Here is a 26425-nt window from a genome sequence, read left to right as displayed (position 1 = left end):
TCAAACTCCAGTGAGCCCACAGGGTGCCCGCCCTGCTCCATCAGGGAGCCCATCCTAGAAGCGGCAGCAGTGCTCACAGGGGACAGGGACAGCAGGGTCTGCGGGCCACATCCCCGCAGCGTGGCCGGGCCAATTGCCTGCCCCTCACCCCCAGACAAGAGAGGTGACAGGGAGTGGACGCTCCTTGAGTCTAGTTCTTCCAGAGAGAGCAGGTCCATGCTGAGGGTCCCGAGTCCTACTGAATTTAGGGGTCTGGCCTTTCTCCTTCCCCTGAGCTCTCTCTTTGCCCACTGCACCCCCACTCTGCCCTCGGTCAGCGTCGGCGTAGAAGTGTTTTACACTGAAGGAGCCCCACTGACGTATGCATCCCCTCCCATCCCATCTGGATAGAAGCCCAGAAGGGAGCGAGTGGGGGAGATGCGGAGGTGGGGATCCCTCCTGTCCCTGAGGTTAGGGTCCCAGAACGAGACCAATTCAGGGCCAGCCAAGAGTATTGTTTCTATTCTAGACCCACCAACAGACCAAGCGTTTCCCTCCTGCATCAACCCCTTCCCTCCCAATGAGGTCACTGCGATGAGAGAGAAGCAGATCCAGAGCGAGGGGGAAGGAGAGGACGAGGAGGAGGGAGAAGCAGCCCAGACTGGGAAAGGCCATCAGACAAGGTCGCCTTTTCTGGCCGCACAGCCCCTGCGAGGCACGTGGTGCTGAACCTCCTCCGCCCGCTCAGCCTGGGGAACCCGGGACTGGCAGGAGCACTTGGTGTTACCCCAAAACAAAGGCGAGGAGAGGGACGGGCGGGCAAGGGAGAGAGAGAGGCTCCGAGCACTTTGGCTCTGCATCTCCGGGAAGCAAAGCTCATCTCCTTGGCAAGGAAGGGAAGGGGAGCCGGCCGTCTGGAGGCGAAGGAGGGAGCGGGCTTCCCTGCGGAGACCAGGACGCGGCAGAACTCTGGACAGCGCCTCGCCAGCGGCACTGGGAGCTCCCGGCTGCTCCTTTTTGGAAAAACCCTGCGACCTGCTTCCTCTCCCCTCCTGGACTCCGACCACGGATCGGATCCTTCCTTCTGCTGTCCCTGTCCGAACGGCCCGGGAGTGGAGCGGCGGTCTTGCCTCTGGCCCGGTCAAGGAAGCGGGTCTCCGGTCCTGGACATCCAGTCCTTGTGGATAGTGCTCCGCCCGGTGAAGAAGGAAAAGTTTTGGGGTCTGGTAGGGGGAGGAAGGGGGAGGGAGTAGTGGAAGAAAGAAGGTGGATGGTCGGTTTCCCACGCTGAGCTGGAAGGAATGATGACCGAGGAAGGATGTGCACCAGCGGCCAGATTATTGGGAGCCTCTTGGTGCTCTCCGTGCTGGAGATAGGGCTGGGGGTGTCCAGCGTGGCCGTGGGGGCGGTCAGCTTCAGCCTGGCCCTCCGACAGCACAAGCCGCAGCTCGGAGACTCGTCCCCGGTATGGAGCGGGGTGTGTGTACGTTGAGCCATTTCACTCTCTTTACCTCCGTAAGGTGATGGTCAGTGTGCGTGCGTTAGTCGCCTCCTCCCCGGGGAAGGAAATCCTAAAGCTCCCGGGCTTGCATGTAGGTTCATGTTGGCGGGCTATGCCTCTTTACGCTGTCTTTTTATTTAGCCCAGCAATTGTTTTCTTTTTCCTTTTTTTTTTTTTTTGTCTTCCTTACCTTGGGCTCAAGACCAAATTAAATGCCTTTGTTTAAAGTTGGGGAGGGGGGCCTTGTCACCAGCTGAGTCTGCAGAAGACTGCCCAGTAGTGCTGATTTGGGGTCACACCTGTCAGGGCAGATTGTTTCTTTGACATGGAAAATCAAAATGAAGGTGTTACATCATTGTTGTGTGCCAGGAACAAGCAAGGGTAGACTCTGTGCATTTATGTCTGAGTACACTAAAGGCAACACCAGTCTGACAAGAGAAATGTGGTGTGAGTAAAAGGAGCACTTTATCCCCCCACCCCCACCCCAAAAAGAAAACAACAAGCAAAACACGGCTCTGAATTTCCCCATGCTAGCTTTCTGTACTTCATCTCTAAAAACTCTCTTGCAAGTTCTAGGCAATAAGTTGAACAACAAATGGTGTGGCATTTAACAGCATTCTAATTGGAGAATAACTTAGCTCAAAGAGTGCCTAAGGCTCAGAGAAAATGTCATCATCTTCTCTAGGTCAGATGGCTGACCCAAAGCTCTGCTTGTTATTTATTTACTTTGGGTGAGTCTCCAGGAGAGCCTTGGAGACCCATCCCTCGACCAAGAATCAATAAAGTAACTTAGCACTATTCCTAGTATGGGCCTAATTTTGAAAATGAACTTTTCTTCTCCTTTAATGTATAAAGCTGCTCTATTCTTTGGGGTCTCTAGCTCCATCTTACTTTAGATAATTTATGGGATGTTATTCTGCCCCTGATAATCCATGGGCATAATTAACAATCATGGCTTAGTTACTTGTGCTTTAAGTTACTGAGAAAAAGATGATCATTTATGAGTTCAAATAAGTTTTTCCAAAGTAATTCATCTTTTGAGGGAAATGCTAGCATTCTTAAAATTCTAGCATTCTTGAAGTGTTCTGCTTTAGAAACTTTGTTTTAATATTGTAATTTTTCAAAGTGAAGTGAATGTTTTTAAATTGCAGGAGTTAAAAGAAAAATAGTGTTCAATTCTAACGGTGAATTCCTCCAAAAATCCTTGTTCTAAATTCAATAATAACTTACTACCAACCTCTGAATAATTACCTTTTTCTTTATTATACAAGTTTATCAATGCATATTTTAAGTTTAAGTATGAAAGTCTAAAGGCAAATCTTAACTCTGACATTATGTCTTATATGTAGTAGTGATTATTTGGAGAGTTGCAGTTATTATAATTGACAGAAATAGTCATACTCTAAAACTTCTATCAGACAATTGTCAAAATGAAATGTAATGTCAACATTTAAAGCAAGAGGAAGAAAATGTGTTCTTTTGGTGGCTTAAGAGGGAGAAGCCTCAACTACTTTTCAAATCACTTCCCCTTTGACATCTAAGAGATTGAGTGAACAAACTTAAGTTGTCTCTAAATAGTATTCAAGTGTCCTGTTTGTATTTAAGAACTAAAAAATAGTTACATTTACTTGACATCATGTAAGAAAAATAATTAAATGATTTATATCCCTCTTCCCAAACTATTTCCTATTACCTAGATGAGTTGATATATGTGTATATACAGAAAATGAAAATTTGAATCAGATTAGTGAAAAGCAAATAAAATAGTTATATATATAGTCATTATCATAAAGAATTATTTCCGTGTTAACTGGTTCTTTAGAGTAGCCAAAATTCACCTATGATCCTAGAACAATAGTTTTTGAATTCTATTCTCTGATTCAGTAAAAAAAATTTAAAAACAACATGTGATTGAATGAATGAATTTGAAACTAGAATGCCCAAACAGTTGTTCACTTTTATGAACTCAAGTTAAAAAAGCAAATCTGTGAAGGAATCAATAGCAAGTTGTCATCGTTGTTTATCAAATTATAGGCTTGCTAAAATGATTTTCTGAATTATTTTTCAGAGGTCATTTCTGATACAGTCTGAATTATCTCTTCATTCTGCCAATGATGAATTCATATAACCAACATTTATAGAGGGATTGCCGTGTGCAAGGCATTTTACTATATAACACAAAGACTATTGAGATGACTCAGAATGCCTAGTAAAGGACACATGATGGATAGATACATCACTAACTTTATCAGTGACACATTAGAGTTTGGCCTCAGAGAGATGCAGGGGCAGGTAAAGGGAAGAGAGGTGGGGACGGCCAATGAAACATCCATGGGAGAATGATTATTTTTCTCTTGATCTTACAACTTTACTGGGAATTAATGTATCACAGTGTTGAGTAATGTAGCACAATGTGAAAGCTGGCATCTACCTGGGTACAGATCCCGGATCTGCCATTTACTATCTGGTTGACTAGCCAAAGTTTCCTCGGACATTGTAAAATCGTGTTGTGAGGAGGCACAAATGAAATAAGGCTCTTAGTAAAAAGCAAAGCATGTAGTAAGCACTGAATAGACGTGAGCAGCTAATACCGGGTGCACAGACTGGCAGAGAAGAGCATGAGGAAGGAGAACCTTTCAGGCAGCATAACTGAAGGCAAAACCCTGGGACGGGGTGGGTTATGTCCTAGGAAGAACAGGCTCCTGTTTTTCTGGGTTGTAGGTTTGTGAGGGAGAGATCGGGTTGGGAAGAGTGGTTGGGGCCAGATCATGGGAGGTTGTTCACCAGTTCAAGGCAATGAATTTATTTCTTAATATTTAAAAAAAATTAATAATAATAATAACAATTCTTACTTTCTAAAAAGACTCCAGGGAGATGCAAAGGAAAACTAGACAGAAACTTGAGTCTCTCTGGTATTTTATGAATTAAAAGGCTGTGTTATTTATGAACACAGGATGATATTTGATAATAACCTGTCAGGATAACCATAGTCTATAATCAGAGTGTGTTTTGATTGGTGCCATGAAGTTTTTTCACACATTCATATCATTATTACAAGACTTCTGACTTAAGTTTTGGAAGTCAATGAAAATAAAAACTGTACTATGAAAAGATTGCTTCTTATATAGAGAACCCAACATCATAAGCTTTTTGTCTAGGTCAAATGCACTAAGAAGCCGGATACCTATTTTGATTATATGCCCCTAAAATGTTAAATAAATAAATAAAATATGGCTTAAAAATAAAGTAGTACCAAGATAAAGGACTTACTAATAAAATCAATGAAACTGATACTTATACAGACTATTTTCAGTCACTATTTTATAATCAGGCAAAGGGTGCGTCTGCGATCAGTTTAAAAGATGTGGGCATTTGGAAGGGGAAAGAAATCATTTAGACTTAGAGAAAGAAAGCTATAAATGCCTTTGTAGTATGTTGCTTCTTCTTGATTGTTTTTTATAGCTGATAAACAGTCACCTCATTAAAAGCATAAAAGAAGACATAACTGTCAAATAACAATGAACCATTGAGTAAACTGCTTTGGAAAAGACGTTGTCATGTGAAATAGAATTGATGTGTAAGATATATTAGTGGGGCCTTGAATAGATAAGGCTATGTGTCCACACTGTTGTGTGATAGATACTTTTCTCAGTCTCCAGGGCATTATCTATGATGGGAGTGGACTGTATTTACTAGGACACAGATTCATGGGTCCAAGAGAATTTTATTTTGTTGCTCTAGGTTGACAGTTGGAAATCTAGAGATTCAGAGGGCCGTGCCCATAACAACCTGTCTAGATTCTGAGTTGTAGTTGATACGTCCCCTGGTAAATTCCATTGTGTATATCTTATGATCATTCTAGAAACTAAGTCTATTAAAAGAACTTTCTAAACCCTGTTCACCCCACATAGTCTTTTATAACATCCAAAATGTTTTATCTATGTCATATAAAGTTTGAGTACTTTTTATTGCTTATTTTTCTGGAGCATACTTGCTTTGTGTATCATAACTTTATCTGCTTAATAAATCTGATAATTTAGGTGAGTGAAATGTATAACATAACCAAGGCACATACCTGTTGTGTGGATCCCTGATTCACCATGGCAACAACTCAACCAATTTTAAGATTGTGATAAAATTCATCTACTGTACATTCTGATCCATACCATAGCAATACAGATGATGTGCCATACGTGAATTATACATGCTTCAAAGTCTTATTTTTAATATTTAAATCTTCCCAATTCGTTTAAGGGGGAAAAAAACAACAATCAAGTGAAAGAAATCCCTCAGTTACTTCAAATGTACAAAATTTGAAGCTAGTGTGTCTCTGACCAGATAATATATCGTCATTTGCCAGAGTCAAATATATATAAAAGCACTATCCCATCCTGAGAAAAAATTACAATTGTATATTTATACCTTGTTTTAAATTAATTTTAACTATGCAAGTAATTAATAAATAAATTCTCATTTCAAAGGGTTAGAAAGAATTAAAACTGAAGTTCTTTCTCCTATCATATTATCTAAACTAGCCACACTTGTAAATTTAGTGTATAATCTCACAGATATTTCTCCATGCATAAATAGTATTGTTTGAACATATGGACCAATTTGATCAATTTTCTGGATATAATAAAGCCTATTTATAAACTCTGTAGAGCTCAGGTAAAGAATCTCTTTCTCATCTGTTATACACTCTTCTTCTCAAGTGCTACTTGTTATCTACTGGGGTTAGGTTAGGGAAATTAGATAATAGGCAATTAAATAAGTTAGCCAAGCCAAACTACTAGGAAGTGTGGTTATTATTCAAGGAACCTCAGTCACCTTCAGTCCTCTACTTGTTGACAATTTGTTTGATACAAACAATCTAAATAAAGCCAGTCTTTCATGTGGATGGTTTTGCGTAAAATGTTCAACTGGCTCTCTGCATTGACTTAATTATTAGTCAGATTATCCATTATGTGCTTTGAATATGGCCAAGCAATTTCACTTTTTGTACATTTACTTCGCCCTGAGATAATACTCAATTTGATTGGTAGGTAAGAGCATAGCCCAGACATCCCAGTTCAAGTGCTTGTTTTGAAAATTCAGTAAAAACTAGAATACACCCACCAAAGCAGGAAAAAAAAAAATCTAGGTTATGTTCGAATAATGTTGGGTCATTCAATTCTGAGGTGAGCAAACTTTTATTTTACTACTGCAGCAAGCTAACCAACGGCTATTTCCATGAGGAATGAGGCTCCCTCATCCCTTCCGTCTGGGTCCTGGGTACAGGTGAACCAGATGCGGGGCTGTCAGGGCCCCAGCAGCAAGGTCTGGGTCAGTGCGCATCATAGCTACCGGCTGGTCATCCGGTCGTTCTGGTAGTTAGGTCGTAATGGTCCCTTAGGCTTCTATATATACACTAGAAGCCCGTTGCATGAAGATTCGCGCAATAGGCCTTCCTTCCCCTGGCTGCTGGCACCGGTTTTCCTCCGGCACCCGGGACCCAGGCCTTTGGTCCGGCTGCAGCAGAGAAGCCAAGCCTTGAGGCTAGGCTTTTCCCCTCCAGCCGCAGTGAGGCTTGGCTTCTCCGCTGCAGCTGCAGCCGAGAAGCCAAGCCTCTTCAGTCTTCAGTCTTCAGTCTTCAGTCTTCACTCCAAGCCTGTGTATGCAAATTAACTGCCATTTTCATTGGGTTAATTTGCATAGTCACTCTGATTGGCTGGTGGGTGTAGCAGAGTGACACCAACTTGCATGTTTCATATATATATATACATACATACATACATATATATATATATATTCAGAATTGTTCAAAATACTTCATTTTCTTAGTAATTTAGTCAAATTGCCAGATGGTCACTCACTCTGCAGATAGATCTGTATTTCAACACACCAAATAGACAATGCCAGAATAATTAGATGATAGTATATAAGATCTCTGATTGATCATCTTTCTGGGAGAAAGAGAGAGACAGACAGGGAGAAGAAACTATGTGACTACTTCAATCTGTGATGTTCGAAACCACACAGTCCTCATGCATACAGATCTAATGTACAAACACTTTATTCAAATTGAATGATAGTTGGGATTCATACATCTCTCTCAGTGTCACTGTGGCACTGGGTAATTTATGTATCTTCACTAAGTCAAGGAGAGCAATACCAGCATGATTTCATGGGCTGCTGTGAAGTTGCAGTGAAGCTGAGGCAATGCTTACAAAGCTGGCAGGACCACGCTGGCACAGAGCGAGGGAGCATTAGCTGCTCTTTTTGTCTCCTGTCCTCATGTGATCCATGACTGTCTGGAACCCACAGCACACCAGTGGGGCACTGCTTCTCAACATTTCTCCAAGCCCCTGCATCAACTCTAGTTTGACTCATCCTTTTTTTTTTCATGTATAGTATTTGTCTAGTTAGCTTTTGATTTAATTCAGGTAAATACATTAGCAACTTCAAAAATGTACCAAAATATCTACATCAGATACAACTGAATGGACAAATAGCTGCTTTCTTTTGGAAGTGGAGAGGGTGATAGAAACTCTATCATAAAAACATTCAGTAATTGGGTAAATGAGCCAATTATCTAAGTTAGGCAACTCCAACTTGGGGATATCATAACTACTATTTATTTCATAAAACAAAGTCCTCAAAAAACATATAACACTGTGTACATCTTGTCATAATGTTAAAATAAATGTACAAATTAATACTTCTAATAACTATACCTAATATCTTAGAGCAGGGGTCCTCAAACTTTTTAAACAGGGGGCCAGTTCACTGTCCCTCAGACCGTTGGAGGGCTGGACTACTTTTAAAAAAAAACTATGAGCAAATTCCTATGCACACTGCACATATCTTATTTTGAAGTAAAAAAACAAAATGGGAACAAATACAATATTTGTATTTGCATGTTGCCCGCAGGCCATAGATTGAGAACCCCTGTCTTAGAGGATTGTATAGTTTTGCTTGAACTACCCATGTAGCTTTTGAAGCAGTGTCTACTATATGTTATATTATTAACAGGTATATCAATGAAGTATCTACATTTCAATAATGATTCTTATAATGTTAATTAGTGTCCATGATCTTTAGCTCTGGTATTAGACTCCTGAGAAGCAATTTTAAGTTCCATTTGTCCATTAAATATTGGACAAAATTATGTGGTCAAAGCTAAAAGAAAATATTAGTGATTAAGTAGATCACCTTGGGAAACAGGGTGGCTTGAGCTATTTTTCCTGTAGAAATAATAGCAGGCAGGATTTATTAGTAGTTAACTGTGATTCAGATGCTTTCATATACATTATTATTTCTAATCTTACCCACTTTGTGAAGAAGCTAGTTTTTATGAAGTCTGGGTAGAAAAAAGAAATTATCTAGTGCCCACTGTTATTTAATCAGCTGAATTAGTATTTATAGCCTGGCAGTCTTATTTCAAAATATGTACTTTTTCTGTTGCATTGTGTGGAAATTTTTAAGGAAAAGTCATTCGCTGAGGCCTGGAAAATGTAGCTATTATTCTCATTATTTCCTCCCACTCCTGAGTATCTGAGTCAGGCAGGATGGCATAAAAGCCAGGTCTTGATCAGTGTTTGTATCCATTTTCCAGAAGAGAATGGCATTGTCAACTGATCAACAAACTCAAACCCCTGTTCTTAGAAGAGAGTGAGATATTCAGCTAAATTGTTCCTACCTTTGAAGCTTAAGCTTTAGCTTTAAAAATAAGACTAACGTATACATCTCAACTAATTGTTAAATATTATGAGGGCAAGTCAGGAAGACACAAAACAACATATTTTTTTAAAAATATGTTTTATTGATTTTTCACAGAGAGGGAGGGAAGGGGATAGAGAGTTAGAAACATCGATGAGAGAGAAACATCGATCAGCTGCCTCTTGCATACCCCCGACTGGGGATGTGCCCGTAACTCAGGTACATGCCCTTGGCCAGAATCGAACCCGGGACCCTTCAGCGCACAGGGCAACGCTCTATCAACTGAGCCAAACCGGTCAGGGCCAAAACAACATATTTAAACATAGTTCATTCAAAATGAGAGGTTATCAGTGGCGGTCAAAGATGACTCCCTCATGCAGGGAGAACTTTTTCCAGGCATTGGAGATAGGGAAGGTTTCCAGTGGGCAGAGGAGATAAGATGCACTAAGATTGCTATCACCATGTGTAAGATCATGGAAGGGACAACAAAATAGTTTGTGGGGAATTGAGGAGACGGGACTTGTTAGGGCAAAGCCATGTTTATATAAAAACTGGTGAGAAAGGTTCTACTTCATTTAAATAGAATGGGACCAGCTTTAAAAGTATCCAGAAAGCCGTAGCCAGTTTAGCTCAGTGGACAGAGCATCAGCCTGCAGACTGAAGTGTCCAGAGTTTGATTCCAGCCAGGGGCATGTGCCTCGGTTTCGGGCTCCAGCCCCGGTTGGGGTGCGTGTGGGAGGCAACCAATCTACGTGTCTCTCTCACATCGATGTTCTCTCTTTCTGTTTCTCCCCCTCCTTTCCACTCTCTCTAAAAACATCAATGGAAAAATATCCTCAGATGAGGATTAACAACAACAACAAAAGAGTATGCTCTTGATTCTCGACTAAGCTTGGTGAGCTCTGCTGGGTAAAACTTGATAATCATGAGGGGAAGGCAGTTAAGCCAGGCACTGCTGCTCAGTTTTAAAGCAAAACACCAGCCTTTGGTTCCAAGATGTGTATCCTGGATCAAAAGAACTACTTGAAGGAAATCTTGAAATTTGAGGGAAGCGTAAATCTACCATCATAAATCTAACTCCAACTTCAAGTGACTTCCTTGTTTGGCAATGGATTTGTAAGATCCTAAGTTCCTTTTGTTCAGTTACTCTTATAGCTTCCTGACATCTATATATATATAAAAGCCTAAGCAACCATTATGACTGGATGACTGACCAGTGGCTCTGATGTGCACTGACCACCAGTGGGCAGACGCTCAATGCAGAAGCTGCTCCCTGGTGGTCAGTGCGCTCCCACAGACAACCTCCCACGGCTGGCCAACCTCCCATAGTGCCTCCCCTGCCGCTGGCCAACCTCCCACAGTTCCTCCCCAAGCCAGCTGGGTGGTCAGTGCACTCCACAGCCAACCTCCCGCGGTCCCTCCCCCAATCAGCCCCGATCAGGACTGTGCAAGACAGCCCCAAATTCATGCACCAGACCTCTAGTATGAAAATAAGAGACATTTATTTCACTGGAGGTGTCAGCATGACACAAAGAAATGAAAATAGGTTGTGGAGGTATGAAGACTTGGGTTCAAATTCTAGCTCTAGAATTTCCTAGTTTTTTTAAGTTTAAGTGAGTTACATTATCTCACTGAGCAATCAGCTAACTCATCTGTGAGATAGCAATACTACTCCCTATCTCACAGAGTTGTTCTAAAAATCAAGTGTAATACTTATATGGGCTTTATATATGTTAGGTATTCAATAACTACGAGTGGCCCACAACAATGACTGCATGCTTTTGCCATACTTCTCTATTTTCTGGATGTGGTTTCTATTTTTGTATTATTGACATTTTATTTGTATACATATCTAAAAGGAAGCTTATTGTGAGACCATTGATGAAATTGACCTTAGACTCAAGATTTGGTAACATTTAGGTCATGTACTCTCTCTTAGAAAATATGTACTTTTCATAACCAATTTGGGGAATTAGTAGTTAATTGCAATTTAGTGTTCCAGGGATATTTTCCAGGTCAATATTGGGATAAAGAAGAATAATTATTGTTTACTAAATAGAGATTTGTGCTTGATTTTCTCTTTATTTTTGGCTGGGCTGTTGGATATCTTAGTTCTTGCTCTAACTTGTTTCCTGCCAACTATTTTCCTGCATGAATTACTCTGAGGAAATAAAATAATAGTGATAATTATGATGTCAATAATAACAGAAATGGCAGCTTATGTTAATGGTATACTACATTGCCTATGAATTTCATCTGCTTTCATTATGCCATGTTATTTCAGCAGATGAGGTTCTCATTGAGGGATGAGAACCTAAAGGGTTTAGGATTTAGTGACTTAAGATCTGAAAGTGATATCGACAACAGGATAGGCTAACAACCTAAACCACTGGAAGAAAACATGTGTGTATGTGAGGGGGAGATGAAGAGATAGGCAATTCATTGGAGGAAGTTCACAATTGTCACTCATATGCAATATAAGCTGCCTTCAGGTTGCTGGTGCCCTGACTTGGGGGCGTGTTCACAACGCCAGGCCCCTCTGTCAACTGTAGCTCATTTCTATAACTGGCCTGCTTTCCGAAATGGCCAAGCATGCTGGATGGACATTCATTTGTGGTGTTGACAATTCCTGGGAAGAGCAGAAGCTCTGTCCTCTAGTCCCCTGGAGTCCCTGGCCATTTTCAACTCTGGGAGGACCAGTCACAAGTCATATACTCATAGTTGGCATGTGCCCAAAGGTATTTTTGTTCTAGCCTCTTCACCAAATCCATCTTCCACATTGTAAACTTGGTTATATTTTCCACATGTACCAAGCTGTCAGCGTTATTTTTGAATGTTACCCAAATATATGACAAATCTAAGTTAGTTTTACTCATATATGACATGAAGGAATCTTAAACATAAAAATATAAACAAAATCATGCAAACTGGGAAAATATAATTTGTAAAGTTACCTTAAGTTATATAGAACTATTTTATATTGAATTGTAATTATGAAATATATCATACACAGGCCCTGAGTGTAATGTATATAAAATGTTTAAGTTACTTAGGTAAAGGGAATGTAATTGACAACATTATCTATACCTGGAGGCTCCATATTGGTTGCATCCTCCTTTACTGCCTTTCAAAGTAAATGTTTATGTAAGTTTGAATTTTTAAATTTATTTAATTATTGTATTTGGCAATAATTAAAATAAAATAACAAAAAATTGGGATTCAGGAGATAAACTCTTCTGATTCTGTTACTGCTGTCTAGGAGACATTTATTTTGTTTTGTTTTAAGGACTAACATGAGCAATGACTACACCTAAGATTTATTTGGACAACTGACACTTAAACATACTTCAAATGCAAACTCCCACTGACCCAAATTCACAAGTTTAGTTGTAATTTTCCTTGCTACTGTTGGAGCAGACACAGCTCTCACAGCAAAGAACCTATTTAGTGAGCATGCTCAAAATATTCAACAGATTATTTTTTAAAAAGAAAAACTATCGTAACCCAGAATTGAACTGGACACAACGCATCATGAATTAACTACAAGAAAGGTTGGGTTCCATGAACCCTGAGGCGGACATGTGAAGGAAAGGCATTCTGAGGTTCAGGGCTGATTTTCTCTGTGCAATCAAAGATCTGGGTCTTGAGGCAGGGAAAAGGTCCTGAGATTTGTGAACTTGGATTCATTGAGAAGAGCTTGGCAGGCCAATCAGCTACAGGCCATGCCCCTCTATCACCTGCAGCTCATTTCCATAACTGGCCTGCTTTCCGAAATGGCCAGGCATGTTTGACAATTTCTTCTGAAATACATTCTTGTGTGTTGCTGGTTTCATTCAGTTACTTTACAGTCTCTAAAAAGGGTTCTCTCAGTACCTGCTGTGATCCGTTTACCACTGTGGGGTTTTTATTTCCTTCTCTCCCTTGAGTACTTTTGGTTTAATTTCTTTGTTTGCGGTGGCTGCCTTTGAGCCCATGCTATCTGCTATAGCACCAAGATGGCCTGGTGGTAATGGAGGACTGCTTATCATACAAACTTACCTGTTGTACATATTATCCTCTTGGTATTTTATTTTTCTGTGAAGGTGATTGTATTTGTGAGATGTTGTGGCTCTATTGATAAACATGTACATTTACCCTTTTCCAGTTGAACTTTGGGAATTTTCAGAATTCTCTGGAGTGGCAGAAACATGGTATATGGATCTATGTGCCTTGCTTTACTTCAGTGTTCTTTTGGGGGGTAGAAAACAAGAAATTGTTCTAGTTTAAGAGGAAAAATGAACACTGCATAATTAGCAGGGTTTTCCATGGACTAAGGAAAGAGAGAAATATAAATAGAAAAGTGACTTTTTAAAAAATTTATCTTCTTTGTTGAGAGTATTACCGATGCTCCTCATTCCCATCCTCCCCAATAATCTCCTCCACCTGACTCCTGCCCCACCCCACTACACTATTGTCTGTGTCCTTGGGTTATGCATAGATGCATATATGATCTTTAGTTAATGTCAACCTTCAGTCCTCCCCTCTTCCCTCTGAGATTTGTCAGTCTGCTCTAGGCTTCCCTGTCTCTGGACCTATTTTGTTCATCAGTTTATTTTGTTCATTAGATTCCACAAATAAGTGAAATCATGTGGTCTTTGTCTTTCTCTGACTAGCTTAATTTCACTTAGCATAATACTCTCCAGGTCCTTCCATTCTGTCTCAAATGGCAAGAATTCCTTCTTTTTTAAAGCTACATAGTATTCCATTGTGAAAATGTACCACAGTTTTTTGTTTTTTTTATCCATTCATGTACTGATGGGCACTTGGGCTGCTTCCAGATCTTAGCTATTGTAAATAATGCTGCTATGAACATAGGGGTGCATATATCCTTTCTGATTGGTTTTTTGGGATATATTCCTAGAAGTGGGATCACTGGGTCAAATGGCAGTTCCATTTTTAATTTTTTGAAGAAACTCCATACTGTCTTCCACAGTGGTTGTACCAGTTTGCATTCTCTCCAGCAGTGCACTTTGGTTCCTCTTTCTCTACATTCTCACCAGCAGTGGTTGTTTGTTGATTTATTGATGGTAACCATTCTGACAGGTGTGAGGTGATACCTCATTGTCATTTTAATTTTCATCTCTCTGATGATTAATGGTGTCGAGCATTTTTTTTCATATATATGTCTCTTGGCCATCAGTATGTCCTCTTTGGAGAAGTGCCTACTTAGGGAAAAGTTACTTCTTTTTAAGATAAACACTAGGCTAAAAAGACAGAAGAATTGGAGATAGGAGATCCAATTAGGAGAGAGCAGAGGCCACTGAGGAGAACAATAAATATAACGAAGGCAGAACAAGTCCAAAGAGCTGAGTTGTGAGATAGTACAGCTCAGAACCCAGGACTTCCAGGGCTAAGACTAAAGACATAATACATTCAACAAATATTATTCCTCGGAGCATATAATCTATGTTCTGGGTTAGATTTGGAGGATCTAGCAGTGAATACAATAATCGTGATCCCTGACCTTCTAAAGCAGTAGTTCTCAACCTTCCTAATGCCGCGCGACCCTTTAATACAGTTCCTCATATTGTGGTGACCCCCAATTTCATTGTTACAAATTGAACATAATTAAAGCATAGTGATTAATCACAAAAACAATATGTAATTATATATGTGTTTTCCGATGGTCTTAGGCGACCCCTGTGAAAGGGTCATTCAACCCCCAAAGAGGTCGCGTCCCACAGGTTGAGAACCGCTGTTCTAAAGCTTAATTTAAAAAAGCATATAAACAATGAACAAATAATGCACAAATTAATAAGTACAGGTTGTGACTTGTTAAACAAGAGAAATATAGGCTTATGAATAATTTAACTGTATTAATAATAAGAGGAGCAGGGGAAGCATTGCTAAGAAAACGATACTTTCTGAAGGAGAATGAGGCATTACCCAGATGAAGAGGCGGAAGATCTTTGTTCTAAACCAGCGGTTCTCAACCTGTGGGTCGCGACCCCTTTGGCAGTCGAACGACCCTTTCACAGGGGTTGCCTAAGACCATCCTGCCTATCAGATATTTACATTAAGATTCATAACAGTAGCAACATTACAGTTATGAAGTAGCAACGAAAAGAATTTTATGGTTGGGCCACAACATGAGGAGCTGTATTTAAAGGGCCAGAAGGCTGAGAACCACTGGAACCAAAGGGAACAGCATGGGCAAAGACCCCGAGAGAGAACAAGCTGGGTGTGTTTGAGAGACTGAAAGAAGACTAGGGTGGCTAGAACATGGCAAGTAAGCAGGAAATACAGACGGCCCTGGTGGAGGTGGGGAGGCCCGCGGGAAACACTCAGATAGGACACCTGCTACCGCACATTCATTTTCCCCTTAACTATAATAGGAGCCACTTGGGGCGGCCGCTTCGAAAAACATTTTAGAGCCTGACAAGTTAAGAAGTCACAAGTCTAGTGAGGAGGCTACTAGGATGCAGGATGCAATGGTTACATGGATAAGAGTGAGAGAATAAGATAAAAATAGAGAAAACACAGATATTTGAGACACAGAGTTGACAAGACTCTGTGTTTGATTAGATGCCATTGTAAAGTGGAAAGAATGAGTTTCAGATTTTGGGACCCAGCAACTGGTAGGATCCCACTTACTCTTTTGAAAATTAGATGCTTAGAGAAGGGAAAACTCCTGTGTGTGTGTGTGTGTGTGTGTGTGTGTGTGTGTGTGTGTGGAGTGGGGGTGGGGGTAACTGTATAAGAGGAGGAGATATCAAGGATCTATTTGTGATCTGATAAGTTAAAGGTGTCTGTGAGATATCCAAACGGAGAGATGCTGTGGACTGTTAGATGGGTCCAGAGCTCAGAAGACAGGATTATGCTGGAAATAGGAACATGGGAGTAGTGTATAAATACATTAAATACATGTAAATGTATTTTTTAATGTTTTTCTTGGTATTTAGAGAGAGAGGGAAAGAAAAAAGTGTCATCCATCAGCTACCTCCTGCAAGCCCCCCACTGAGGATTGAGCTTGCAACCTGGGCATGTGCCCTGACTGGGAATAAAACCAGTAACCTTTGGGTTCATGAGTCGATGCTCAACCACTGAGCCACACCAGCCAGGCCATGTAAATGTATTTAGAACCATGTGACTGATTGAACCACCCAAGACAAAGCCTTTCATTGCTATATTATTTAAAAGTTTTGATGAGAATATAGATACTAAAGAGACTGGGAATTTTTGACCAGAGAAATACGTTGAAGACCAAGAGAGTGTGGTGGTCAAGAAGCCCAAAGCAGAGGGCTTCCATGTAAGATGAGGACTGAAAGGTGGAAGTCATGGCTTACCTTAGCATGAGTAGTTACAATAAAACAATGGGTGTGTAAGCAGCCTGAAGTCTGCTAAAGGGAGAATGGGAATAAGAACATGGAAATAGCTCAGTGTAGGTGCCTCCTGGTGAAGGGAAGATGGGCCTGTGCAGAGAAATAGAGCACCAGATGTAAAAAGACTTGGAATCTAGAACGGTTTTTACTTAAGGGAGATTTTGGAATACTTTTGAATGCTGGTGAATAATGGAGTAGAAAGTGAAAATACAAAGAGAGAGGAACTCTGAGTAGGTGAAGTATGATTGAATTTAGAGCTGAAGTGGAGGTTTCATGGTGATAAGTTTTATCTTTTTCTATTGTAATAAAAAGAGAGCAAGATGAATATGCATAAAGATGTGGAGTTTTTCACACTTCAGGGTGAGTGGTGAGAGGCCTTTCTGATGGCTCCTGTGTTTTCTGACTCATCAGAGATCTGATAGCCTGGGCAAACAAGAGATAGAAGTCGGGTTTGAGGAGCATTTCATTAAAATGTTTCTTTCCCTGTTCGGTTGAGAATTATAATTTCCACAATAAATCTGGATCGTGACCTAGGAATAATTTGTTCCGAGTTCATCACTTCACAGATAAGCAAACTGGAGCCCAGAAACTAGCACAGCTGACACAGCACCGGGACGAGTCCAAGTCCTGGTCCAACACGATTTCCACAGATGCCTCAAAATATTACAGATCCTTAAAATAAGTGCTCAGCCAAAAGGAAAATGCAGTTATTTGGCTGCTGCCCTGAACTGAATACGGATGATCTCAAATTACTGGCACCGCTAAACCATCACAGAGATATAATAAGCATTTTAACAGATTTGAGGGGTTTCCTTCCAGTTGGCGTTTCAAGGAAACAACTTTCTACAAAAATAGTCGTGTGTTCTCCACAGTGCTTTTCCAAAGAAATTGAAGCTAATTTTTTAAAGTTTGCTAATGTTTCCAAACCCACAGAACTAGTGATCAATTTAGGTTTTGAAGGAAATTCAGGAAGGCTTAAAAAACAGATTCTTTTTTTGGGGGGGGGGGAGGCTATATTTTTTGTTGTTGATAGTATTATAGCTGTTTCCTGTTAACCTCTCCTTTACTCCCACCAACCAGCCCCCCAGATCTTCACCACTTTATTGCCTGTGTCCATGGGCTATGCCTATCCTATATAATAAAAGCGTAGTATGCAAATTGTCCCCTAGACGAGGAGGTCATCCGGGAGTTCAACCAGGGAGTGGCGGCGGGGGCAGGTGGCTGGGGGAAGAGAGGGAATACCCAGCCCGCAGCCAGCAGCTGCTAGGGACCCTACCAGTGCATGAATTTCATGCACTGGGCCTCTAGTAGGTATATAAGTCCTTCCCCTCAACCCCACATCAAAGTATGTCAGTCTGTTTCTTGTCTCCCTGCTTTGGGTCTTATTGTATTGGTCAATTCATTTTGTTCATTAGATTCCCCAAGTAAGTGAGATCATGTGATATTGCACTTTGCTTGACGTTTTAAAAAATATATTTTTATTGATTTCAGAGAGGAAGGAAGAGGGAGAGAGAGATTGAAACATCAATGATGAGAGAGAATCATTGATTGGCTGCCTCCTGCACGATCCAACTGGGGATCGAGCCCACAACCCGAACATGTGCCCTTGACTGGAATCGAACCTGGGACCCTTCAGTCTGAGGGCCAGCACTCTATCCACTGAGCCAAACTGGCTAGGGCATTTGCTTGACTTTTTAAAACAGGATTTCAGTTGTCCTTTTGCAAGTACCAAAAGCTTTGGGAGAGGAGAGGTTTTTCCCCGGACTTCTCCTACTAATCTGAACTTCATTCATTCATTTATCTTATTATCAACAAATATTCATTTGAACTTCTTATATATGCAAGGTCCTGTGTTAGTGCTAAAGGTAAAAAAATACCTTATGGAGTGACAAATATACAGTGAATAATTACCATAAAGTATGATCAGTGTTGCAACAGACATGAGTATCATATACTTTGTTAGGTTTTGACTAGGAATGTATAGTGAAGTTGAAAAGTGCTTCACAAAAAACGTTAATATTTATACTGGAAATTGATGTTTAAAAAAGAATTTTCAAAATAGGGGAAAAAAGGAATTTTCAAGTGGAATGAAAAAGTAAACATTTATTGGCAGCTGCCATGTCCCACAGCCAAAGCTAAGCACTCTCACATGGTTGCCTCTTTTAAATTCATAATTGTGTGGTATTTGAATTAATCTCCTCATTTGTATAAAAGGAATAAATATGTATTTAGTGTCACAGCGCTATGATATGTGTCAGGGGAGATACTAGAGAAATGTCTGAGTAGGAGGAAAACAGGGCCGTGGAGATCAGTGATCAGAGAATGTCAGGGCTGGGAGGACCTCACAAACCCCATCCATCCAACTCCCTCCTTTTAAAGATCAAGCCCATTGACTGGCCTAATGTAAGTAAGTGGCAAAGGAAGGCTGAATGGGAGCCTGGGGGTTCCGCTCTACAGTGCAGAACTTTTTTCTCCATAGTGTGTAGCCAGAGCCTTGTCAGCTGGTTTGTACAAGATTCCTTTCTGTGCCCTACTGTTTAGAGTCGCAATTATAATATTACGAACACTTTTATCACATAATCTCCCCTTTTTAAAAATTCTTCTGCTTTTCCCTCTCTTTTCATTGCTTTCCTACCTAGTGGTTCCTTTAGCAGGACTGATCTCATTGAGATAGTGATGGTAAACTTTAAATGAAGCACTTTGCTAAGAATGTGAAGATAGATAATATGCTGGAATTTGACTCTAAGGTCTTTATAGCCGGTGGGGGAAATGATCTTGCATATTAAGCACGTAAATTCTTCTAAGTGCTTTACATCTGTTGTTTTCTCTAATATTTACAGCAAGTCTATGAGGGATGTACTTTCATGCACCTAATTAAAGAGAACACCATGATACCATAAATTGAGAATGTCCTTAAAGTAACACAGCTGGAAAATGATGGAGCCATGACTCAAACCTAGCCACTTTGATCAGTCTCTCTTAATCACTAACTTAAAGAAAATAAAAACAAATAAATATAGAACGTCATGTATGCTAATGCCATGGATGCACAAAGGAAAGGGAAGAGGGGGACAGATGGCTTCATGGAGGATGCCTCTTTGGGGGCAAGCTTGGGGAAATGAAGTAGAGAGGGACTGACGGGAGGTGAGGAGAGAAAGGCATTTTAGGTGGGTGGAGGCATGATCCGCGGAAAGCTTGAGAATGGTAAAGAGAATGTCGGTTTCTGAGCACAGAATGTGTAGGAGGAAGAGAGCCCGGAGAGGTAGGCTTGACCTGTGAGGAGCTTGAGTACTATGCTATGAAATTTGAATTATATATTTTTTAAAGAAATAGACAGGTACTAAACATGTTTTAAAGGCTTTGCGGATAGGAGTAACATGAGTATTTTAGGAATAATTGCCTAGTCAGCAGTGCAAAGAGTTGGAGCCAGGGGGTTTTATGTGCATCTTTCATATTAAAATTTAGAATCAGAATGAAGGGCAACTCCAGTGGGAATGGGAATAAAAAGGGAAAATGTTTATGACCCAGCCATCTGGGCCCTGATTACAGGCCAAGAAGCGTGTACAGACATTGAAAAGAATGAACGAAGGAAAAATCATGCTTAGAATGAACTTAGAATGACAAAGGGGCATCTGAGGCCAGGGAGAATCTCTAAAATAATCCAGGGCCGGTGAGGGCCTGAACGAAATAGCAGGGTCGCTGTGGATGTAGAATTAATGGCACACCATCATTGATTTGATGGGAATGCTATGGAAAGGGGGCAGAATCCAAAGTGCCTCAGAGGTTTTGAGAGAATAGTAGTAAGAGTAATAAAAAGTCATGAGTAGAAGCAGATTTCAGAGGTATTTTCTGAGTGTTTGGAACTGACAGTAATCCCTGTGGATCTATTCAGTGACGCTGAGCTTCTGGCTGCGAGCACACTGAATTGCAGCCTGATTGTAGGCTGAGCTAAAAATAGACGAAGCTTTCATGATGACCAACATCCTGTGTCATTCTCTGGTATCTTGTAACATGAACCCACTTTGCACATGACATTTTGCTTTGAAATATCACATTCAGAGGCAAGTAATATCAGTAACACTTGAAAGGCTTCCCTTGTATCAAATGGAAATTAATACATTTGATCATTACTTTCTAGAATGTAGTCCACTTGTAAGCCTTAAAGTCTTCATCATTGCAGCTCAGCATAGCAGGGCCAGAAGAAGCTGGAGGGAATTATAATACCAAAATCCCTGGATACATATTGATTTGATGTCAAACAACCCACTCCATGAAGGAGACAATGTAATCAAATATACACACGGATTGGCATAAGGCAAGACCCTATAAATAAGAAAAAAAAAGATGTATAAAATATATTTTTTAATTTTTCAGTGATTCAGACACTGGTCTGTCTCTATCAGATGCTCAAAAATATTATACAGTTTTTATAATTATGAGTAACTCATTTATGTATGCTCTATTGGGGATTTAGAAATCATAACAAGTTCAACATGAGCATTAGCTCCATCCTTCTAATAGCACTATAAGTATTAGGATACCTGTAGTGTATAATTTTATCGATGGGGAAGTTTAAGGAGCTGCTTGAAGCCCCACTAACATGTTGCATAGCCAGATTTAAAGCCCATGCCTTCCTGACTCTAAAGCCTGTACTCTTTACAGTTATGCTGTCCTCCATCCATTTCTTTTTGTAAAATTTATCCTTATGCCCTAGCCAGTTTGGTTCAATGGATAGAGCGTCAGCCTGCGGACTGAAGGGTCCCAGGTTCGATTCCAGTCAAGGGCATGTACCTTGGTTGCAGGCACCTACCCAGTAGGGAGTGTGCAGGAGGCAGCTGAATCAATGTTTCTAACTCTCTATCCCTCTCCCTTCCTCTCTGTAAAAAAATCAATAAAATATATATTTTTAAAAAATTTATCTTTATTGTTGAAAGTACTACAGAAGCCCCTTCCTTTTCCCCTTGACCCCTTCTAGCCTGCACCTGCCCCCTGCCACAGGTCTTGCCCACACTATTTTTGGTGTCTATTGGTTATGCATATATGCATATACAATCTTCGGTTAATCCCTTCCCACCCACCCACCCACTCACCCCGACTTCCCTCTGAGATTCCTCACTTTGTTCCACGCTTCTATGACTCTGGATCTATTTTGTTCATCAGTTTATTTTGTTCTTGAGATTACACATGTGAGTGAGATCATGTGATACTTGTCTCTCTCTGACTGGCTTATTTCGCTTAGCATAATACTCTCCAGGTCTCTATGCTGTCTCAAAGTGTAAGAGGTCCTTGTTTGTTTGTTTGTTTGTTTTGCTGCCACTGCTGCATAGTATTCCATTGTGTAAATGTACCACAGCTTTTTTACCCACTCATCTGATGGGTACTTGGGCTGTTTCCAGATCTTAGCTATAATAAATAATGCTGCTATGAACATAGGGGTGCATATATACTTTCTGATTGGTGTTTAGGGTTTCTTAGGATATATTCCTAAAAGTGGGATCACTGGGTCCAATGGGAGTTCCATATTTAATTTTTTTAGGAAACTCCATACTGCTTTCCATAGTGGCTGCACCAGCCTGCATTCCCATCAGCAATGTACTAGGGTTTCCTTTTCTCCACATTTTTGCCAGCACTTGTCATTTGTTGATTTGATGATAGCCATTCTGATAGGTGTGAGGTGATAACTCATTGTCGTTTAATTTGCATCTTTCTGATGATTAGTAACTTTGAGCATTTTTTCATATGTCTCTAGGCCATCTACTTTGGAGAAGTGTCTATTTAGGCCCTTTGCCCATTTTTTAATTAGATTGCTTGTCTTCCTTTTAATCAGTTGTATGAGTTCATTATATATTTTGGATACTAGCTCCTTATGAAATCTATCATTGGCAAATATGTTCTCCCATACAGTGGGCTCCCTTTTCATTTTGTTGATGGGTTGTTGTTTTTTGCTGTGCAGAAGCTTTTTATTTTGATGTGGTCCCATTTGTTTATTTTCTCTTTTGTTTCCCTTGTCCTAGGAGATGTATCAGCAAACATATTGCTACGAGAGATGTCTGACATTTTGCTGCCTATGTTTTCTTCTAGGATTTTTATGATTTCATGACTTACATTTGAGTCTTTTATCCATTTTGACTTTATTCTTGTGTATGGTGTAAAGTTGGTGATCTAGTTTCATTTTTTTGCATGTATCTCTCCAATTTTTCCAATGCCATTTATTGAAGAGACTGTCTTTACTCTAATATGTGCTCTTGTCTCCTTTCTCAAATATTAATTGAGCATAATGGTTTGGGTTGATTTCTGACGTCTCTGTTCTGTTCCATTGATCTATATGCCTCTTCTTATACCAGTACCAGGCTGTTTTGTTAACAGTGGCTTTGTAGTATAACTTGATATCTGGTATTGTGATCCCTCCAACCTTGTTTTTCTTTCTCAAGATTGCTGTGGCTATTTGGGGTCTCTTTTGGTTCCATATAAATTTTTGGAGTATTTGTTCTAGATCTGTGAAATATGCTGTTGGTATTTTAATAGGGATCCATTTCTTTTTTAAAAAATATATTTTATTGATTTTTTTTTTTTACAGAAAGAGGAAGGGAGAGAGGGACAGAGAGTTAGAAACATCGATGAGAGAGAAACATCGATCAGCTGCCTCCTGCACACTCCCCACTGGGGATGTGCCCGCAACCAAGGTACATGCCCTTGACCAGAATCGAACCCGGGACCCTTGAGTCCGCAGACTGACGCTCTATCCACTGAGCCAAACTGGTTAGGGTGGGATTCATTTCTTTTAAATCCTATCTATGAAGAGCAGTGCTGGCTCTACAACCCAGGCCTTAGTGGACAGCACCCATAGATTGACCTTTATTTAGGGTGAGAAGTGACCTGAAGCATAAACATGGCTCCTCTAAGGCTTCAGAGTAGCCAGCAGCTCTACCTGAAAAGCCAAGAGTCCCCTTCTTCCCATTGTAATCTCATCTGCTAGTCAATGCACAACCACCATGCTATCTGTCTGCTATATGTTTCCTTCCAATATTTATGTTTCCTCTTCATATGATTTATTAGGAAAAAACATGCCAACCTGCTTCTTCCTGGTTCTACCCTAAACCCCAAAATAACGATGATATTGTTTTTCTCTATTCAGATGCCTCCTTATTTTTCCCCAAGAAATGAGTGTAAATCTTAAAATTTTGTTGTACGTTTAACCATTCTCCTCACCTTGTTCTAAGTATTAGAGTTACTTCTCTCAAACACCTTTGAAAACAAAACATTATTCAAGGAAATGAGCTTTGGGAAACTGTAACCTTTAAAACAAATATTTAAAATAATATAATACACGATGTTTCCTCCTTTGGAGATTTTGAAGCTGTATTTTGGGTGTAAATTGCGCAAGCCTCACTTTATTTCCGAGGGAATGACATTAATTTGATTGAGTTCTGTAAAGTATAGAACAATCTGTAAAGGAAGGGAATTGGATAATGGATGGTATTTGTTTATAAAGGTCTAAGCATTGTAGATCTCATATATTTTAACCTCTGTTGTCCTATTTGGGAGTAGAAAGTGGCCTGGAATATCTAACAACAGAAGGCCACTGCTTAAAAATATCTATTAGCCACCAGCAAAGTTCCACTAGTTTAGGACACGTATTAATTCTACAAATATCCATAAGGAGGGTAAATATTATGGACTAGACATAGTGATCATTAGGGACCTCAATGATCTGGAAATTTGTCTAAAAGAAATATCTTGTTGAAAGAAAAAGTTCTGCCAATTTATTTATTTGCTTTCCAGACAGTTACTTTTTTCTTAGGAGAAACACAACAGAACATTCGGGAGTGATTATGAAGATAGCCAAGAAACCAGGGCACGTTTGCCCCAGAGAAAACACAGGTTAAGGCGTACTTGCCGTAAAATGTGGACAATGGGTAGACACAGAGGTAAAGGCTTCCGGCTCAATAGAAGAAGGAACTTTCTGATGATCGGAGTTACTTAAAGATGAAAAGGACTGCCTTTCTTAATGGACAAGATTGATCCAAACTGCAGAATCTTGTCAAGTATATGCAAATAATATAGTGATGTTGGTCACATTATGAGTCACTGACATCCTAGCTTACTAAGTAGGAGAATTGTTTGTGAATGTTGTTTATTTGGAAGCAGGAACAGGGAGTAGGACAAAGGAAGGAAGATAAATGGAAGAGAGGAATCTGGAGGAGCGGTTAATGAATACAAAGCCAACTCCCCAAACCCCTTGACCTTCTCTTTCATTAGAAACAGAAGTTTCTAGGACATTTTGCACTGCCCTGGAGGACTACCAAGGTTCTGACGTACATATAAACAAGAAAATGTTGTTTCCCCTATATGGATACTAATTTTTGTGTGTGTAGAACCCACCCAAGTGATATGTTGGAATTTAAGTGAATGCCCTTTGGGGATTCTGTGACTTAATTCAAAAATATAATCACATGGTGGGAACTTAAAACCAGAGAGGGAAATATTTGATTAGTTCTTTCCATATTACACTTTATGTCCTTCTGTGTTTTTAAGAAGGGTTGTCTCTGCTGGCTTATTTTCCATCTTGTGCATGTTCATTAATTCCTCTAAAGGCTAAAGCCATAATCATTGGTCTATATAATGTAACCAGAACAGAGTTCTCAAAATAGTAAATGAAATATTCTGTTATTTTATATAGTTCACTATAGAGAATTGGGAAAATAAAAAAGAGCATAAATAACGTTAAAGTCAGAAATCACTCCACTACTCAGAGATAATCACTGTTTATGTTGTGATATATTGCCTTAGCTTTGTTAGTATGAAAATAATAATTTTTGCAATATAAAAAAGTACATAATATTTTGTATTCTGTTATGTTAAAATTAAAATGTGCTCATAAGTGTTACAGGCATTAAAATGTGTTTATAACATAAGTGTTATAAGCATTTTACCATAGCCTAACACATTCTAAGAAAACATGACTTTAAAGACTAAATTTTAGTTAGTTAGCCCAGCCTTCTTCTTCAGGATACTTCCATACAATCTATACCTTCTAAAAAAATATTTGCTTTTCCTCATTTTAGTAGACCTCTCCAACTTCCTACCTTACCTCAAAGCTAAACAAAATGTATTCTTTGTCAAGATAAACTCATTTCTTCTTGTCTCTACATTAGAGAGTTGAGCATCCTTAGAATGTTGATATTCCCTTTCGAGCTTGAAAATTAGATGTCTTTCCTAACTGCTTCTCTCCTTTGACATGATAATACCATTATTAGAGAGTCAGCATGAGACAGCAGAGAGTGCACACGCTGTAGAGTCAGACGGATCTGAATTTAAATCTGACTCTGCCATTTATGAACACCATCCAAGTATAGATTGGACAAGATCATTTACCTTTCTCTGAACCTTAGTTCCTCTTCTGTAAAATGAACTGGTTTTATCGATTGAGACAACATTCTTGAAGTTCCTCGGTTATTATAAACCAATACTTATAAGTTAGTACTCAATGAGTGTAAATTCCCTCCCATTTATGCCTTGATAAGCTCTCCTATCACTTTTCCCCAAGATCTCTCATCACCATGTTTTGGTCAGCCACACAATCAACACCTCTAAAGCTATAAGGTTGAATGGCAGAAACTTTTCTATTGTAATTATGTATGGTCATTATTCTAAAGAGAAAGCAGAGGACTTTAACTTAGGAGAGGCAGGAGGGCGTTCTAAATATGCTTGGGAGAGGAACTCATAGAAGTAAATGCGGTTCATTAAAAGGTTGATTAATTGAAGGGAGAAATCTTTTTAAAAATCTCTCCCAGCTGGAGATAAAGACCGGTATTTTAGTGGTAAATTGAAAAACAATCCTGTATATTAATTGGTAATTACTGCCACCAAGTGGTAGGAAAATGCT

General features: G+C 39.9%; 1 protein-coding gene across 1 annotated transcript in view; it reads left to right on the top strand.

The window, feature by feature from the left end:
- The first annotated feature begins 416 nt into the window (after positions 1-416).
- The window catches only part of TMEM196 (transmembrane protein 196), a 45912-nt gene continuing 19903 nt past the window's right edge, over positions 417-26425 (top strand). Inside the window, exon 1 of the mRNA XM_081101903.1 lies at positions 417-1444. Within this exon, the coding sequence (XP_080958029.1) occupies positions 1298-1444 (147 nt within the window). The 5' untranslated portion in view covers positions 417-1297. The remainder of the gene's footprint in view (positions 1445-26425) is intronic.

The sequence above is a fragment of the Myotis nattereri genome (genome assembly GCF_964212035.1).
Source record: "Myotis nattereri genome assembly, chromosome: 11".
Classification (NCBI taxonomy): domain Eukaryota; kingdom Metazoa; phylum Chordata; class Mammalia; order Chiroptera; family Vespertilionidae; genus Myotis; species Myotis nattereri.
The sequence above is the reverse complement of the archived record's forward strand: the minus strand, read 5'-3'. Positions and strand labels throughout refer to the sequence as shown.